Here is an 18031-nt window from a genome sequence, read left to right as displayed (position 1 = left end):
GATCAAGCCTTCAGACAACAGTAAGCATATAAGCCCCTGTTGTCTGGCACAGCCTTCAGACAACAGTAAGTATATAAGCTGCTGTTGTTCTTCGTGGTATTCAGACAACAGACATGATAGTAGCTGCTGTTGTACTAAACTTTATTAGACAACAGTAAGTATATAAGCTGCTGTTGTTCTTCGTGGTATTCAGACAACAGACATGATAGTAGCTGCTGTTGTACTAAACTTTATCAGACGACAGTTTTCTGGTATTGTCTGATTATGTATCAGACGGCATTGAGATAGACAACAGCAATGCCTATAATCAGACGACAGTGAAAAACTGTCGTCTGATTGAAAAATTGGTGTAGTGGTTAGATTGTTTTTACTGGTTTGAGACTACTCTACATTCGAACTGGTTTACCTCTGTATCGAATTAAGTCTACTTTATATATCAGTACATTAATATACCGTAAAACCTTCCATATGATGTGTACGTAGGTCAGGATCACTGGGTAAGAACACTGTTCCCTGCTCTTCTATGTTTGTTTCCACCCATTTGGTCAGGCCACTGGGTCAGAACACTATTCATTCAATATTATTATTAATTTTTTATTATAATAAGAAACATATGATAAATAAATAGTAATGTTGAATATTTTGGAAAACTTACCGACGAACCTACTGTTGGATCTCTCACATCATGCATTTGTGAGCCTCGAAAAAATTCAGCGAGTTAAAGTGAGAATGTTTGAATAATTATTTTTCTTGATGTTTATTTGAATGCTTAGGATTATTTTTTTGAATTTTTCTTAAGATAAAAATTTTGATTTATGGACTGATTGGACTCTATAATAAAGTACACGACGCGCTTGTGAGAATTTTTAGTGAATTTTTCGAACACCCAACATATTTATAATGATTTTCTGAAGTTTTAGAAATTTAGAAAATATTTGAGAAAAAAGTAAATTCACTCGGTGCAATCTGAGCCGTTCAAAATAACCATTGCTTCATTAGAGCCGTCGATTCATTTAAGGGGAGACCATGTATAAGCCCAGATTGGATCGGACGATCCAGTTTGCTCCATAAGCTCGAGACCCGTTTTTGTGACCCGATGACCTGTGACTGGACCCGACTAGAACTCTGCCATCCAGCCACCTCAAGGCGGCGGACCGGTGGCGATCGGTTAGTCTTCTCATCGTTGACGCTTCTATGGTCCCAGTTCATCCATATGTGGAGCGGGGAAGGAGAATTGAAGGTCAAAAGTTTTGAACTTTTCTCTGCATTTTCCAGCAACTCCGGTCAAAATCGAAGGTGCATGAGGTGAGAAAATTCATCTACTCTTCATATCTACGTGCTAGTATCCATGCTTTTCGATTTTGGTCAAGATTTGGTGCTTTGGGTGCACAACGCCACCGACGACACTTTGCGGATAAAAGTCTTGGGCCACGTTGGAGCCCGGCCTCTCTGGGTCATGACCTGAGTCAAACTCCTAACCTGGGTCGTGGCCTGGGACATTTAGTGTTGGGCTTACATTTCATCGGTCGAAGGTGGGAAATCACAATTTTGGATTTTGGTGACCTGGGTCAGCATATGATGTCGTGGACTTGCTCTTAGATGCAACGATAATGAGTTTATATTGACCTACTTTCGATTGATTCAGAGAAGCCATGGCTAGTATTTACCCCAGACTGCAAGTACTAATTAATAAGATTGAGTTACCAGTTTGAGTGTTTGACTAGCGGATTAATTGTGGTAGAAAATTCATACCATACAAGCGTAGTAGTTTGATTTAAAAGGCCTATACAATCCCAATTTACGTACGGCAAACACCACTTTCTACTGCTCTCCTCCACTTTGCTGCTATGAAAAACACTAGTTGTAGATTTAGAAGTCTCAAAGTTCAACCGCCTCCCCCTTGGAGAAAAGAAAGTGCTCGATCAGTTTGGGTTTGCCGTCCATTTGTACCTTTAATTAAACGACTCCTTCAGGCAATCAACCCCAGATCCTCGAAGACGCATCCGGTATTAATCGATCATTATGCGATTCTCTTGTTTCGACACACCTATTCCTCCCGAAAAATGATAGTGGCAGCATAGGTTTAATTAGCTTTATATATTTCACCAGGAAAAAAATAAAATAAAAAGCCTTATAGGGTGCATGCATAGACATTATTCATAACGAAACCATGCATGGAAGATGGAAGCGTGCTTTATTTTAATTCTTTGACCAGTTCAAATCAACATCGACAACACTAGCAATCGTCTCCAAAGGAAATCAATAACGACTAGTGCGTATTTACTATTTTCGCAGCTGATACAATAACAACCTAAACTTTTCCACCCCTTGTTTACGTTTTTCCATTCCTTGCTTTACGTGAGTAACTTCAAATAGGAAGAGTGTGTTTCAACTAGGGCTGGAATTTTAGACCCGAAAAACTGAGGAACCAGTCCAAATCGACCCGAATCGATCGGTTCGGTTAGGTTTTCACTCTTAATTTAGTCATTTTTTTTCGGTTCGGTTCTTGTACAATAGTAACGGTTCGGTGTCGGTTTCCATATTCATTTTTTGCCTTTACCCGAACCGAAGCGATTTAGAGAATATTGTATAATTCTTGTTTGTTTTCGGTGTCTCCCACTCTCCCTAACCCTAAGATTCTCTCTACCTACCCACCCCATCTACTTTTTTTTAATCTGATGTGCCCATGTGCGAAGGTCAGAAGATGCTCCCCTATTTGTGCTTTTGCTTTAGTAAAGAAAATTTTAAAATAATATTCTCCAAGTTCTCTCAAACCTTCTCTCCCGTTCTCTCTCTTTCTCCCCTCTATTTCTTTTAGTCTTGTTGTTCCCTTCCTTTCTCGTCTCTTTCTTCCTCCTCTCGTCTTAGTTCTCGCTCTTTTGTTTGGTTTTGATTTTATCAGAGATAGTTTTGAAAACCAATTTTCTACTTCTTATTTCTTTATTCAGCTGGTACCATGATTTGTTTATGGGAGAAAGTTGTTGTCCTACTTGATACCATGATTTGTTTTTCAGTTATATTTCTAAGCTTTGGTTGTGTTCCGAATACCGTGAGATTTGGGAGGCAAAGTGTGTTTGGAATGAGGATTAGGCCCAGCTTCTCAATTCAGATCTTCTCCAATTTCTCAAGCGTAGCTGGCAGCCGGCAGCCGACAGCCGACAGCCCTAATCACTATCCCCTACCCTCATAATTGTTCTTCGTTACCTGGATCGCGGGTCGTTTCGGTACGGGAACGCGGTACGGGTACGTGGTACGCTATGTTTATGGTGTGCCGTACGTTAGGATATTAAAATTATTATATTTAATAATTTATGAAATTAGAGACACTAATTTTTTCTATTAAAAAAAAAAAGAAGAATTTTTTGCCTTATCCATATATTCAATAACTGGATCTAGTATAACAAAACCCTTAATCATAGATAAATGGGCCTAGGCTGCTAGTATTAAAAAATTAACCTAAACAAATATGAGGTCTTCGTTGAGAGCTCCACCGTTGCAAACCCAGTAAAACAAAAAAGATTTCTGCCGAACAAAACAGAAAAAGGAATGAGCTGCGAAGGAGAATAAGGAAGAAACTGGGTTGTCGAGGACTAGAGGCTTCCCATCGCCTTGAAGAGGACGAAAAAAAAAGATGTTGAGTTGCTGATATGACGCAGAAGGCAGAGATGTTTGGATCGCTAGGTTTAACGATCTGGATCGCTGATGTACCACGTTTCGGTACGTGCGATCCGGAACGCGGGTCGCCACACAAGTGAGCGATCCTGGTAACTCTGCTTCCTTCTTCCTTCTATTTGAAAAGTTGCAAAACCCAGAAAACCCAGTTCATCTGTGGGTCTGTGCTTTGAACCCCATTTCTGATCTCCACCATTCCTTCATCTGTGATTCTATGTATAGGAACCGAAAACAGTACAGAACCGACCTGAGAAAATCGGTTCGGCTCCAACACGGTTCCAGGTATGCAAAAGTGTAATAACCGAACCGGAAAATGCTACCGGTTCCGGTTTCGGTTCCTGAAAAAAAACAGAAAAATAGAACCGATCCCAGCCCTAGTTTCAACACAAGAATCATAAAATATATGACTTAAAGTCTTAAACTTAAATAGTCGAATCTCACCACAACAAATCTCCCTCATAATCGCTAGTTATGTTCTAACTTGTAACGAGTTGCTCTATTGAAAAGTTTGGTTACTTCCATTTGGGTGCCTAGCTATTTTGTTTGTTTGTTCATAGTACAGGTCCTAGCTAGCTTTTGTTTTATACAATGAAATTTCATATAAATTTTGATATTGACGATAACAAAATGTACCATTAACGAGTCTCTTTGCCCACACACTATAGAAATTTATCCAATCAGAATTAACAGTTGTGATTTAGTTGTGGAACTGACCACTTTTCTCGAAAGATAAAGGATCATTCATACTTAAAAAAAGGTGTAAAATTGACTCAATACTTCCCTACTAAATAAATTATGAAAGCCAAAATTTGTTAAACAAAAATAATTAGCATTGTTAATTGTTTAGTATTTTTTTTTGGAATATTTCAAATTCACATCTAGGTGTATGTGACTAGGTTTTGTACGTCCTTGTTCTTTCGTGTTCTTTGCACCTGACTTTTGTCTTTTTCTTTTTTCTTTTTGTAAAATTGCTGCGTTGATGCTTAGCTCAACGTTATCAATTATATGCTTCTTCCTCAGCGCTATGGCTCTGCGCTTCAACCCTAGCCTCCTAAAGCCTGGCCTCCTTGGCTTTGCGTTCCAACAATGGCGGCCGGCTACGGTCTCTGTCCTAAGCCATCTGCTGATGGCCCTCCAACGCCAACCTCGTGTGGAAACCACCCAATCTAACCCTCAAACCTTCATTACCTCTTTTGACTCTCACCGGAATGAAGTGGATGATGTGAATGAGATGGATTGGTGGTCTAATCCGGGGAGACCCAAGGCTCGATGGGTGCGAAATTGTTTGTCCCGAATTCGCCCAAGTAGAGCTCGGCTCAAGATAGACCTAGGTTTGTTTGGAGGAGCCTGTTTGGTGAAACCATGGGGAGGTAGCCATTTATATGATCTGGATCTAAAGATGGCGGTGATTGACATCGCTAATCATCGATGGAAAAGAGCTTCTAGTGTTTGGCATAAAGGACGGGAGCGGGAGACGTTTGGGCTGGACTGGCGGCGGCAGGTTGCAGATCTGCCATTGCAGCAGGTCTTCGAAATTAGGCGAGCAGTGTCTGCATTCGATTGTGATGGGAGGCTGGGAGCGATGCAGCCTAATTACTCAAGGGGATGCAGACTGAGGATGAAGAGACACATGCATCGATCATCGTGCGCGGCGGTGGAGTCTGCTTCGAATGATTGCATGGCAATGGCGCGGCTGGTCGATGGGTTGAGAAGCAGCTGTGCTGCTAGAGATCGGAGGCCGGGTTCTGATAGGGTGCCCGAACCATGCTGGGTGCCCAAAGTAAAATATGATTGGGGGCCCCATGGAGGTTTGAGACCTAAATGGGTGAAGTTTTGCTGGAATTGGGCTCTCTTGTGGGCCAAACTGATGAGCTCTAATCTGCTAGGGTTTCGTATTTGGGATCCTGGAGGTTTTGATCCAACCAAATATGTTTACGTTGACATAAGTGGTACTATTGAATCGTCTGGAGTAGTATTGAAGAAGGATTCAAGTTATTCTATAATGGCGAAGCATGAAACGTCAAATGAGTGGACCTATCTCTATGTACCACCGTGGGTACATCCCCATCTTCTTGTTCTGTCTGTAGATGGCAACGGAAGGATATGTAATGGTCACTGGCCTTAGGCTAACACAAATTTCTAGTAATTTGTTAACAATCTACGATTGTTATCTGGATGTGTTATGATATGCTTGTTGAAAAGAGGATATTTTGCTAGATGATTATCATTCATTCACGTATCAAGGTTATAAACAGATTACAAGAAAGAGAGTACCTATTCTACAAGGAAGCAAATCTCTACAATTAAGGAGAAAATAAGGTAGCAAATAACTATGCATAACTAAGCTAAACTACTTTCCTATTATACATGATACACAATATTTACTTTCCCAACACTCCCCCTCAAGTTGGAGAGTGGATGTCGCGAACTCCCAACTTGCGAATCATAGGAATGAAGACTTCTTTTCCCAATGCTTTAGTAAGAACATCAGCTAACTGATGTGGAGAACTCACAAACTTTGTAACAACAGAGCCATCTTGAATTTTATCTCTGATGTAATGACAATCCATTTCAATGTGTCTCGTTCTTTCATGAAAAACAGGATTAGCAGCAATATGCAGTGCTGCCTTATCATCATAGTATAGTAGAGCAGGTTTTGATTGCAATACACCCAAATCTTGGAGAAGAAATCCTAACCAAGTCAGTTCACAGCAAGCCCTCGTCATTGCTCTATACTCTGCCTCTGCTGAAGAGAGAGAGACGGTCTTTTGCTGCTTGGATCTCCATGAAACCAAAGAGGGTCCAAGAAAGACACAATAGCCTGTAGTAGACCTTCTAGTAATCGGGCAACCTGCCCAATCAGAATCACAATAAGGTCGCAACCTGAGATCACTTTTTGAAGAGAAAAATAAACCCTGACCAGGTGCATTCTTAAGATATCGCACAACGCGGAGAGCACTTTCCATATGACATTTTCTAGGTTCATGCATGAACCTGCTCAAAACATGAACTGGATAGGTAATATCAGGTTGCGAAACCATAAGATAGATCAACCTCCCAACTAGCCTCTTGTATCGAGATGGATCCTTGAGCAACTCACTTTTATCAGACAATTTCAATCCACGCTCCATGGGAGTATCAATTGGAGCTGCACTTAACAATCCAGCATCTTTAATGATCTCTAGAGCGTATTTCTGCTGGGAAATAAAGATCCCATTGGCAGAAGGTGATACTTCAATGCCAAGAAAATATTTCAAGTTCCCAAGGTCTTTAATACGAAATTGACTATGCAGAAAGTTTTTAAGTGCAGAAATACTAGCAGAGTCATTCCCAATAATTACAATATCATCAACATATATCAGAAGAACAGTAAAAGAATTGCCTTGTTTCCTTGTGAACAGTAAAAGAATAGTCTGCTTTTGATTGAACATAGCCAGCTGATTGCATAGCAACCGAAAACTTGGCGAAGCACTGATGAGATGCTTGCTTCAGTCCGTACAAAGACTTGTGAAGGCGACAAACCAAGTGTTCCACCCCCTGTCGCCGAAGACCCGGAGGAGGCATCATGTAAATTTCTTCGTGAAGATCCCCATGTAAGAAGGCATTGTTGATGTCTAACTGGGAAAGTGGCCATCGCCGGGCAGCAGCCAAAGCAATTAAGCAGCGAACTGTTATGATCTTTGCAGTGGGAGAAAAAGTGTCCTGATAATCAACACCTTCCATCTGAGTAAAACCTTTGGCCACCAAACGAGCCTTATAACGCTCAACGGAACCATCCGAATGGTGTTTGATCTTGTAAACCCAGAGACAACCAATGGGCTTCTTACCGGCGGGAAGATGTGTGAGAGTCCATGTGCCATTAGCATGGAGAGCCTCTAACTCTGAGCGCATAGCCTCTTGCCACGCAGGATGGGGAGCGGCGTCAGCATAGGAACTGGGCTTAGAAGCTTGACTAATCTGAGCAATAAACGATCGATGCCCAGGTGTATACCGATCATATGTGACATAATTGGACAAGGGATAGCGGGTACCTTTGGTTGGACCAGGAAACAAAGAGAACGATGGATCGGAAGTAGGTAGCATGACCTGAGAACAAACATAATCCCGAAGTTTTGGGGGCGGAGCAGTGGTGCAAGTGGAGTGATGGAGAGGAGCCTCGGGTGGTGGTGGAACGATGGGTACTGGTGGAGCGATGGGAACCGGCGGTGGTGGTATAATCGGAGTGGATGAGGGGAAGGGCGAGCTAGCGTTGGATGGGGATGGGATTGGGTCAGGACGCAGATCGAGCGAGGCGAAGCTGGGATTCAGAGATGTTGGGCTAAGGCTTAGATCGAGTGAGGTGGTCGGAGGCGAAGGAACTGGAGAGGGAGAAGGAGGATCGAAATCGATTGGAAAGGAAGAAGGAAGAGCAGCGTCAATGGGAGACGACGCGATGAGGTTGACGCGACTGTGAGTGGGAAGGATAAGGCGGGTCAACATCTAACGCTGGAGAAGGAATTGGGCCAGTGGGCTGAGTTGGGTTTGATGAGGGAGCTGTGATTTGGGCCAAAGGACAAATTGGAAGGGAATGGGGCTCGGGATCAGACCTATATGGAAAAATATGTTCATGAAAAACTACATCACGACTGGTAAAAATTTTGTGAGTAGAGAGATCGTAAAGTTTATAGGCCTTCTGACCAATGGGATAACCGGTGAAGATGCACTTGACGGCTCTAGGAGCAAATTTATGTGTGATATGGACATTAGTAGCATAAGCTAGACAAATCAGACCAAAAAAAAAAAAAAAAAGCATAAGCTAGACAACCAAAAACACGAAGGTGATGAAAAGAAGGAGGTTTGGAATAAAGACGCTCAAAAGGTGTTTTAAAAGAGAGCAGTGGAGTGGGTAAACGATTAATAACATGCACAGCAGTAAGGACACATTCTCCCCAAAATTTTGGAGGAAGGTTAGCCTGAAATTTAAAAGCGCGGGCAACCTGGAGGATATGGCGATGCTTGCGTTCCACTACCCCATTTTGTTGGGGCGTATAAACACAAGAATGCTGGAAAAGGACTCCATTATCTTGGAAAAATTTTTGAAGAGAAAGGAACTCAGCCCCATTATCACTGCGAAAACTTTTAATCTGAGATGAGAATTGAGTAGATGCAAGAGCAAAAAAATGTTTGACTAAAGATTGAGTTTCATGTTTATGTTGCATTAAAAAAACCCAGGTAAAACGAGAATAATCATCCACAATAGTAAGAAAATAATGGGCACCAGAAAGAGAAGAATGTTTATAAGGACCCCAAATATCACAATGAATAAGATCAAAAGGTTTAACAGATGAGATAAAACTAGTACCAAAAGAAAGACGACTTTGCTTTGCTAATGGACAAACATCGCAAGCATGATTCGAATTAAGAGAAATATTTAAGAAATATTTAGCAATATAATCGAGAGGACGAGACGAAACATGGCCCAAACGACGATGCCAAAGGTTGGTAGAGGACATGGTGAGGTGACAGGCAGGTTGAATGGGTGATGAATGATGTGGTTTGGTTGTGGTTTTCTCCGTTGCTAATGCCACCAAATAATAGAGACCGTCACATTGCTTACCCAAACCAATCGTTCTCTTCGAAACCAGATCCTGCAAAATACACCAATATGGAAAAAAAGTCACGGAACAATTCAAGCCCCTTGTCAGATGACTGACCGATAACAGATCAACTTTGAATGTAGGCACACACAATACATCACGCAGGTAATACACAGAATTCAGAGGCAATGATCCTTTTGCAAAAATATTAGCCTTCTCTCCGCTCGGTAATAACACAGGAGGCAATGAACAATTTTTACTCTTATGCGAAAATAATTTAAGAGATGAAGAGATGTGATCTGTCGCCCCGCTGTCAATGATCTAACTGCGGGAAGCGATCTTAGATAAACCTGAAGAATAGGACTGATTGGGCTTGTTGCTCCTAATAGCCATGGCAGCTGAATGTGATTGAGGACTAGAAGAATCATTAGATCCTTTGTGATTCAAAATAGCCAAAACTTGCTGAAGTTGTTGTTTGGAGAGAGGATTGCAACCGGAGGAACCGTATTGCCAATTAGATTGATTTGGTCGATTATGTTGATTGAACACTATCACCAAGGCCGGATGATCAGAATGATCAATGAAAAATGATTTGAAATTTTGATTTCCCATGGAGACGAGATCGAGGATTGTTGTACGAGATATAGGGTACAACGGAATGAGAATAAAATTAGTTGCACTAGAGACAAGGTGCAGCGGCTATGGAGTCAGGATTCTAGTCCTGCTCTGATACCATGAAAAGAGGATATTTTGCTAGATGATTATCATTCATTCACGTATCAAGGTAATAAACAGATTACAAGAAAGAGAGTACCTATTCTACAAGGAAACAAATCTCTACAATTAAGGAGAAAATAAGGTAGCAAATAACTATGCATAACTAAGCTAAACTACTTTCCTATTATACATGATACACAATATTTACTTTCCCAACACTTGTAACCAAGCTCTATTGAGTTTCTATCTATAAAATTACTTCCTTTGATTAAAAAAAAAACGTTATCAATTATGTAGTCTAAAATATTAAAATTTTAAGCAATGTTAATCAAGAGATTAAAAGAATAGAATACAAGATTCAGAGTAAAGGGTATTTCATTAATTAATTCATATATTGCTCGGCGACCCAAGTCAAAAAGGAAAAGCAGCTCCACTGCCGTAGTACTGTAGTAGTGGGACGGCATTGCAAATTACGGTTAATTACCCAACCTTGGAATAATTAATTAATCAATTGATCTTTTCAAAAAAAAAAAATAATAATAATCAATATTGATGAAGGTGGATCTTACTGTTTGGGGTATTATTGATCTTACGCAGCTCTACTGTCCTATATAATTCACTTATCGTTCTCACTGCAAGTACCCAACCATCTCTGCAACAAACACAACATCAAATTATGAATGACTATTTTAACTCCAACGGTCCAACCCTATATCTCACCTCATTCTTCACATTCTTCTCTTGCTATTTTTCGCTTCTTGGTGTTTGGGGAATGCACTTCCAAGCAATGTCAACTCCTCATGCTTCGAGGAAGAGAGACAAGCTCTTCTCAGCTTCAAACAAGATCTTGTCGATCCATCTGGTAGGCTTGACTCTTGGGTGGGTCATGCATGCTGTCAATGGCGAGGGATTTCTTGCACCAATCGAACCGGCCACGTTGCAAGAATTGACCTCCGGAATACATATGGAGATCTCCACTATGAAAAAAGGTTGGAAGTCATGCGGTATAAACATCATCGTTTGATGGGTAAGATAAATCCTTCCTTGCTTGGCTTGAAATATTTATACCACTTAGATCTAAGCCGTAACGATTTTCAAGGGATTCACATCCCTAGGTTCATTGGACAGCTTTGAGGTATCTCAATCTCTCATTTGCATCATTTGGAGGAGAGATTCCATTTTCTTTTGGTAACCTCTCAAACTTGAACTATCTTGACCTCAGTTCTTTTTATGGTAAAGTCAATTCCAAGAACTTGAATTGGCTATCTCATCTCTCTTCCCTCAAATACCTTAATCTTGGAGAAGTGAACCTTAGCAGCACAGGAGTGAGTTGGCTAGATAATGTTAACATGCTTCCTTCACTCTTAGAGTTGCATTTGTCTGATTGTCATATTAAGGTAAACCAGCTTCCACTGTCTCTAGACACCATTAACTTCATATCAATTTTGGTCCTTGATATGTCATTTAATGATCTTATCAATTCTTCTTTCCCCAGCTGGTTTTCTAATCTCACTAGCCTAAAAGAACTTGATCTCAGTGAGATTTCTTTCAATGGTCCCTTTCTTGATGAATTTTCTAGTCTCAAAAACCTAGAACACCTAGATTTATCTGGGATGACCCTCAAAGGTCAAATTCCCCATGTCATCAGAAATTTGTGCAAGTTGAAGATACTAAATCTTTGGGGGAACAACTTCTATGGAGACCTTCAAGAGTTTTTGAGCGGTTCCTCAAACTGTTCGGATAATTGGGGATGGTAAGTGAGTTGCAATATCTTGACCTCAGTTCCAATTCTCTTTCTAGCTCAATTCTAGAATCTCTTGGAAACTTTTCATCCTTGAAATCACTGGACCTCTCTTCTAATCTTATGAATGGTTCCATTAATCCTCAAAGTTTGGGACAACTCTCTCAGCTAGTTGACCTAGATCTGTCTTGGAATTCATGGGAAGGAGTTTTAACTGAATCCCATTTCATAAACCTCACGAGATTAGAAGCTTTTCAAATAGGCAGAGACAGAGCAGCAACCAATTCGTCCCTCATTTTTGACGTGGCTCATGACTGGGTTCCTCCATTTAAGCTCCACACAGTGCGCATAGAAAACACCCGAGTAGGTCCCGCTTTTCCTGTATGGCTTCAATCACAAACTCAATTAGTTGATGTTCAGCTTAAAAATACTGGAATTTCGGGTATAATACCTGACGAGTGGCTCTTGAAGATATCTTCCCAAATTGAATCTTTGTATTTACCTAAAAATAACATCAGTGGAAAGCTTCTGTTCCCATTCAAGTTTCCAAAACTAACTGAAATGGATTTGCATCATAATCAATTTGAGGGCACACTCGAGCTATTTCCCACTAACGCTCCTCTTCTGCACTACTTGGACCTCTATGATAATCATTTGACAGGAAGTATTCCACCTTCTATATGTAAAATGCAATTTATGGAAGTTTTTTCTCTAGGAAACAATCAGTTATCCGGAGAGCTTCCCCTATCCTGGAGTTTGTGCGGAGATATAAGTGTTGTGGATGTGGGAAACAACAATCTCTCTGGTAATATTCCGAGTTCAGTGGGCGTCTGAAGTTCTCTATTTGTATTGAAGATGAACGACAATGATTTTGGCGGTTTTCCTTCTTCATTGAAAAATTGCTCTGACTTGAGAGATATTGATTTTAGTGGCAACAAACTTACTGGAAACCTACCTTTATGGATTGGGTCAGAGCTATCTAGATTGCAAATTCTGCAATTGCGATTCAACTTTCTGAGCGGAAGTATTCCTCAACAATTGTGCAATCTCAGAGAACTTCATATCCTAGACCTAGGTCATAATGACTTTTCAGGGACTATTCCCAACTGCTTAAGTAATTTGACTAATCTAGTGTCTGCTCATCCCATTATGTATGGCTACGGTTATTACGAAGAGCAAACAACAATTATCTCGAAAGGAAGAGAACTTCAATATAGCAATTCTGATAATCTGCCTTTAGTAATGAGCATTGATCTTTCGTCGAATAATTTAAAAGGCCAAATTCCTAAAGAAATAAGTTCCCTCGTCAGATTGGTTTTCTTGAACTTGTCAAGAAACCAGTTAACCGGAAAGATTCCATCCAACTTCAGAAACTTAAGCATGTTGGAAACACTTGATCTCTCATTTAATGACCTTTCAGGACAAATTCCCCAAAGCTTTTCTTCTCTGACCTTTTTGTCTCAATTGAACTTGTCTCATAACAACCTCTCCGGCAGAATCCCTACAGGCCCCCAACTTCAAACACTGGAGAATTCCTCCTATGTGGGGAATCCATTACTCTGTGGATTCCCTCTTTTATCCAAGTGTCAGGGAGATGACACACCAACAAAACAAATTTTTCCTGGAGAAGACAATGAATATGAAGATGACAGCGGAAAGCTTGGTTTCTATATCAGCATGGTCCTCGGGTTTGTCATAAGCTTCTGGGCTGTTTGTGGCACTTTGGTCCTAAAGAGGGCATGGAGGTATGCCTATTTTCGATTCTGTGACAACATCAAGGAGAGAATCGCACTGAAAATTGCATTGAAAGTAGCTCGTTTGCAAGGAAGGCTTTGATCCGGTAAAGATACAATAAAAATTGTTATACAATATGTTAGGAAATTCGGGTCACCTTCCAAATTCCCTAACCCAAGACCGAAACCGAATGAAGACAGTAATCACAAACTATGCAAGCAAACACAAGATTGTTGACGAGGTTCGGTCAAACAGTTGACCTACGTCCCCGGGTGATGATGATGGTGGATCCACTAAACGAGAAGAAGATTACAAACTTTTTGAAGAACGTTTTGGTTCTTCCACTCAAATAACCTCTCTCCTCACAACCCAAATTCTCAATAGAAAATTCCCAAATACACCCGATCTCTCAAAGCTTGCAACTCTCTAAAATTTCTCAAATTATCAGAACTCTCAATTGATCCACACACGGATCTCTCTAAACAATGTCTCAATGGCACCCTCCAGAATGAGTCTCTTTCAACCCACAACGGCACCTCCTAGAATGAGTCTCTTTCAACTCACATCTTCTCTAAATGGTGTCTTCCAATCTCCGAAAGCACACGCCAAACCAATAACCCTGAATGACTATTTATAGGCTCATGATTAGTCCGACTCCCAATAGGATCTTCAATCCTAAACCTTTACTTCTAAGGAAAAACTCCATAAATCCTAGATACACTAGAATTGCTTACCCAAAGCCTTCAGAAGTAAAGAATCCAAAACAGACAAGGAATTAGATATTGAGCCGCAATCCTAACACAATATGCATGATGCTTGTTTAGTCTACCTCATAATGTATAATGTACTTTCTTTTGAATACTGTAATGTAATGTACTTGTAGACAATAAATCAAATCAAGTAAAGCATGATGCTAACTTGATGTTATTATAACTCGCTCACTTTTCTTTCTTTTCGTATGTACGTGTTTCAAATTTTCAACAAGAAATTGCATGTTCTGATCACAAGCCAAGAAAATATTGTTCGAAAAATCGAAATGGTATAATGATCTTCCCCAGAAATGGAAGACAGACTCCTAGTGCTCTAGAAACCAGAACTGAAACATATTGCAGCTGGTTTGTATATGATCAGTTGCTTGGATGGGTTTCTATCTTCAATTCGTCTTGCTTTTGAATAATGTGCAGGTTGAAGATACTAACATTGGTAGAAGAATGAGAAAGAAGATAGTGCTGCTGAAGAAGTTGTTCTAATAACAGTAATAAGACTGGAACATTTTCATTGTATAGAATAGAAAAGAATGAAGAAATGAACTATGGTGGAAATGTGTCCCTGCTCATATATACATTCGTACATATATTCTAGGGGTGACACAGACAAATAATCATTGGCGAGTGAGTGAGGGAGAGAAAAAGAGGCCAAATTGAAAATTGAAGTGAAAATATAGTAGTGTTGTAGAGAAACTGAATTTGAGAGGAATTTGCTGTGTATTCTCATTGATAATAGGGGCCTCTTTATATAGAGGATTACAATGCATAGAATCTCAATCATACAGGGAAAGTAATCGTACATTGAATAGGAATCTAAATCCTTCTAATTTAACCCCATTACCACTAGAGCAAGTAACTTAGAGTTTGTGCCAAACACAAACTAGGGTTTTACTTGAACACTCCCCCTTGTGTTGCCCAAACGCGGTGCTTCTCTCGTTGCCTCATTAAAAACCTTGCCGAGTAACAAAAACCCAGTGGGACAAAAATAACCTCGGTCGAAGGGGAAAAAGAGCACAACACACCCTTCACGTTTCGAGGTGAACATGGAGACATCTCCCCCTGATGACTACGATCATGGGGGTTCAGATAATTTCCGCAAGCCAATTCTTGCCACATGTTTCTCGAACGGGGATTTGGGCAATGACTTAGTAAACAAGTCTGCCATATTTTCCTCAGATTGAACCTAATTCACTTTGATCTTGAGGAGAGTCTGTTGTTGCTGATTATGATTGGTGTTGTCGTTTTTAATGTAGCCTAGCTTCATTTGTTCAAAACTAACAACATTATCCTAAATGCTCGTAGGCTCATCTTGTGGTAGACTTCAAAACACAATTGTTTGAACATGCGTGATTATGGATCCAATCCATAAACATTCACGAACCTACTTCGTGAAGAGCAATAATCTCTGCATGGTTCGAAGATATAGCGACGGTCTGTTCTGTAGATCTCCAAGATATCATGGTCTTTTCCCATGGTGAACACTTAACCAGTTTGGGAGCGACCTTTGTGTGGGTCAGAGAGGTACCCAGCATCAACAAAACTTCCAAAACACTTATATCGTTTTGGGATGGGGATAGAGAACGCAGGCCAGCGTTGGCAGCGTTTCTGGTGTGTGATGGATCCGAATCCATCATCTCTCTCTAGGGATAGAATAAGCCCATATTAATCGTACATCTCAAGTACTGAAAGACATATTTTACACTAATCAAAATGGCGTCGCGTTGGCGCAAAGCTATACCTTAGCTAATAAGTTCACTGCAAATGAGATGTCCGGTATTGTGCATTAAGCTAAGTACAATAATGCGCCTATTGTACTTAAGTAAGGCACTTCTATCTCTAGCACATCTTTGTCATCATCCTTTAGACGAACAGGATCATTTTCAGGATCAAGACTACGGACGATCATGGGGGTGCTTGAAGGTTTGACTTTGTCAAAATGCCTAAGCATCTATCGACACGTTGCTCAAGTTCCAAACTAAGACATAATCGTGTTCTCCCATAATCCTTAATCTCAAAATCGGATTTCAAGTGTTCAGCGGTTTCCCTTAACTCTTTAAGGGCTTCTAATGAAGATCATGTCCAACATGAACTGCGATGGAATCCGAAACTTGTTTTGGAAACGCGTGGGCATATCCCCTCCCAATCAAGTAGTCATTTTAGCGAGCGTTTCAACCTATTTGTAAACGTGCTCCATGGTCTAGAGCCATTTGACTTGGATAAATGAAGTTCACCATGAACCTTCATGTATATTCCGTATCTAGATCCCTATAGAGATACGTAGTTACCACATTTGTAAGCTGCATGTTCAGTTATTCGGAAACTACCAAACTGATAGGGTAGTGGAGTGCAATGACATCCAATACGAGAGAATCTGTCTCATCGTAGTCGATTTCAGGGCGTTTTATGAGAAGCCTTGCGCCATAAGGCGAGATTACCATCTCTTTTTCTCACTACGCTTTCTAATGAAGACCCATTAGTCAACAGGTTTTATGTTAGGAGGTGTTGGCATCTCTAGCTCGAAAACCTTCCTCTTCATTAGAGAATCCATCTTAACCTAGATCGCATCTTTCCATTTAGGCCAAATCTCTCTACATTGGCATTCATTCATCAACGGAGCGTGGTTTGATATCATCTGACTCAACAAACTCATGTGCAACGAAATGCACAACTACATCATCAATTATGATGGAGTTTCTATCCCACGTCTCATGTACACTAGTGTAATTTTTTTAGAGCTCTATATTCTCAGGAATAGGTTCTGACGTTGAGGCGTCCCTAATGATAACCATAATCCGGAAGATTCTCATAAGACTGATTTTGAGTCTTGATGATCAAAGGATTGGAATGTGCCAAAGTATCCTTCGAACTCACGGGCCTCCAACGCATCCTAGCTGGGGCCATGGCCTGTAATGCTAGAGTGCCACTCTCTTTGGCGTTGGCGCCATGCCCACCTCCGTGTAGGGTGGCGCTATGTCCTCTTGTAGGGACGTCCATCCTTGCAGGTTTGTTTGCAGCATATTTGTGTGATCTCGTCACTTTAACAGGGATCGAGATGAGACATAGTGGGGACATGCCACGATAATCCCTGTCGTTCCTGCTGAACATCCGTGTTCTTATCTCCCCCTAATGATGGGAAAATTGTCTCATCAAAGTGACAACCTGCAAATCTAGTGGTAATGAGATCGCCTTGCAAGGGCATTAAGTAGCGGACGATTGTTGGAGTCTCAAATCCAACATAGTTGCCCATTCGTCTTGTAAGGACCCATCATAGAGCGCTGTGGTGGCGCATTTGGCACATAAATGACTCACTCAAATATGCGTAAGTACGATACTTGTACCCAGTCACTAGCTGTAACGCAGAGGTACATTGAGTGGCTGTGGGTCGTAGACGAATTAGCATAGCTGCATGCGATATTGTATCACCGCAAGCGGATATAAGGAGATTGGTGCGCATTACCAATCTCCGGACTATCATCGTAGTCGTTTCCGTAAGACCATTTGGGTGTGTACGTGGGAATATGATGTCCAACATCAGTCCCATTGCAATATCCATCGAAAGTCTTTCGATGTAAACTCTCTAGCATAGTCAAATCCAATTGACTGAATAGGATGATCTGGAGAGTGAGCCCGTTGTCATATGATATGTGCTAGGAGTGCAGCATTTATAGGTGGACAATGTCACAACACATGACCAGCGTGTTTGCGTGTCAACCAATATCATGAAATATTTAAGCGTCCGCAAGTTGGTTGAATCAATCCACAGAATCCCCATGGATTCTATGTAAGAATAGAATGAGTATGTTCATTTCCTTTTCATAGGACGG

The 18031-nt window shown here is 40.8% G+C and overlaps 2 protein-coding genes across 2 annotated transcripts; both read left to right on the top strand.

The window, feature by feature from the left end:
- The first annotated feature begins 7846 nt into the window (after positions 1-7846).
- On the top strand, positions 7847-12540 carry LOC112203236 (receptor-like protein EIX2). Its single transcript, XM_024344230.1, has 3 exons — positions 7847-8121; positions 11461-11718; positions 11766-12540. The coding sequence occupies exons 1-3, from the start codon at positions 7847-7849 to the stop codon at positions 12538-12540; spliced, it is 1308 nt and encodes a 435-aa protein (XP_024199998.1).
- Positions 12541-12561: 21 nt separating this feature from the next.
- LOC112203235 (receptor-like protein EIX2) lies at positions 12562-13542 on the top strand. Its single transcript, XM_024344229.1, has one exon. It carries the CDS (start codon positions 12562-12564, stop codon positions 13540-13542), a length of 981 nt encoding a protein of 326 aa, XP_024199997.1.
- Positions 13543-18031: the final 4489 nt, after the last annotated feature.

The sequence above is a fragment of the Rosa chinensis genome, chromosome 5, assembly GCF_002994745.2.
Source record: "Rosa chinensis cultivar Old Blush chromosome 5, RchiOBHm-V2, whole genome shotgun sequence".
Lineage (NCBI taxonomy): Eukaryota > Viridiplantae > Streptophyta > Magnoliopsida > Rosales > Rosaceae > Rosa > Rosa chinensis.
Note: the sequence above shows the minus strand (reverse complement) of the source record. Positions and strands in the feature narration are given on the sequence as shown.

Coding starts and splice junctions, on each gene's coding strand:
- LOC112203236 (XM_024344230.1), top strand. CDS start 7,847: ATGGGTACTGGTGGAGCGATGGGAACCGGCGGTGGTGGTATAATCGGA. Junction 8,122..11,460: donor GCGATGAGGTTGACGCGACT/GTGAGTGGGAAG, acceptor TTCTTTCCCCAG/CTGGTTTTCTAATCTCACTA. Junction 11,719..11,765: donor TGTTCGGATAATTGGGGATG/GTAAGTGAGTTG, acceptor TTCTCTTTCTAG/CTCAATTCTAGAATCTCTTG.
- LOC112203235 (XM_024344229.1), top strand. CDS start 12,562: ATGAACGACAATGATTTTGGCGGTTTTCCTTCTTCATTGAAAAATTGC.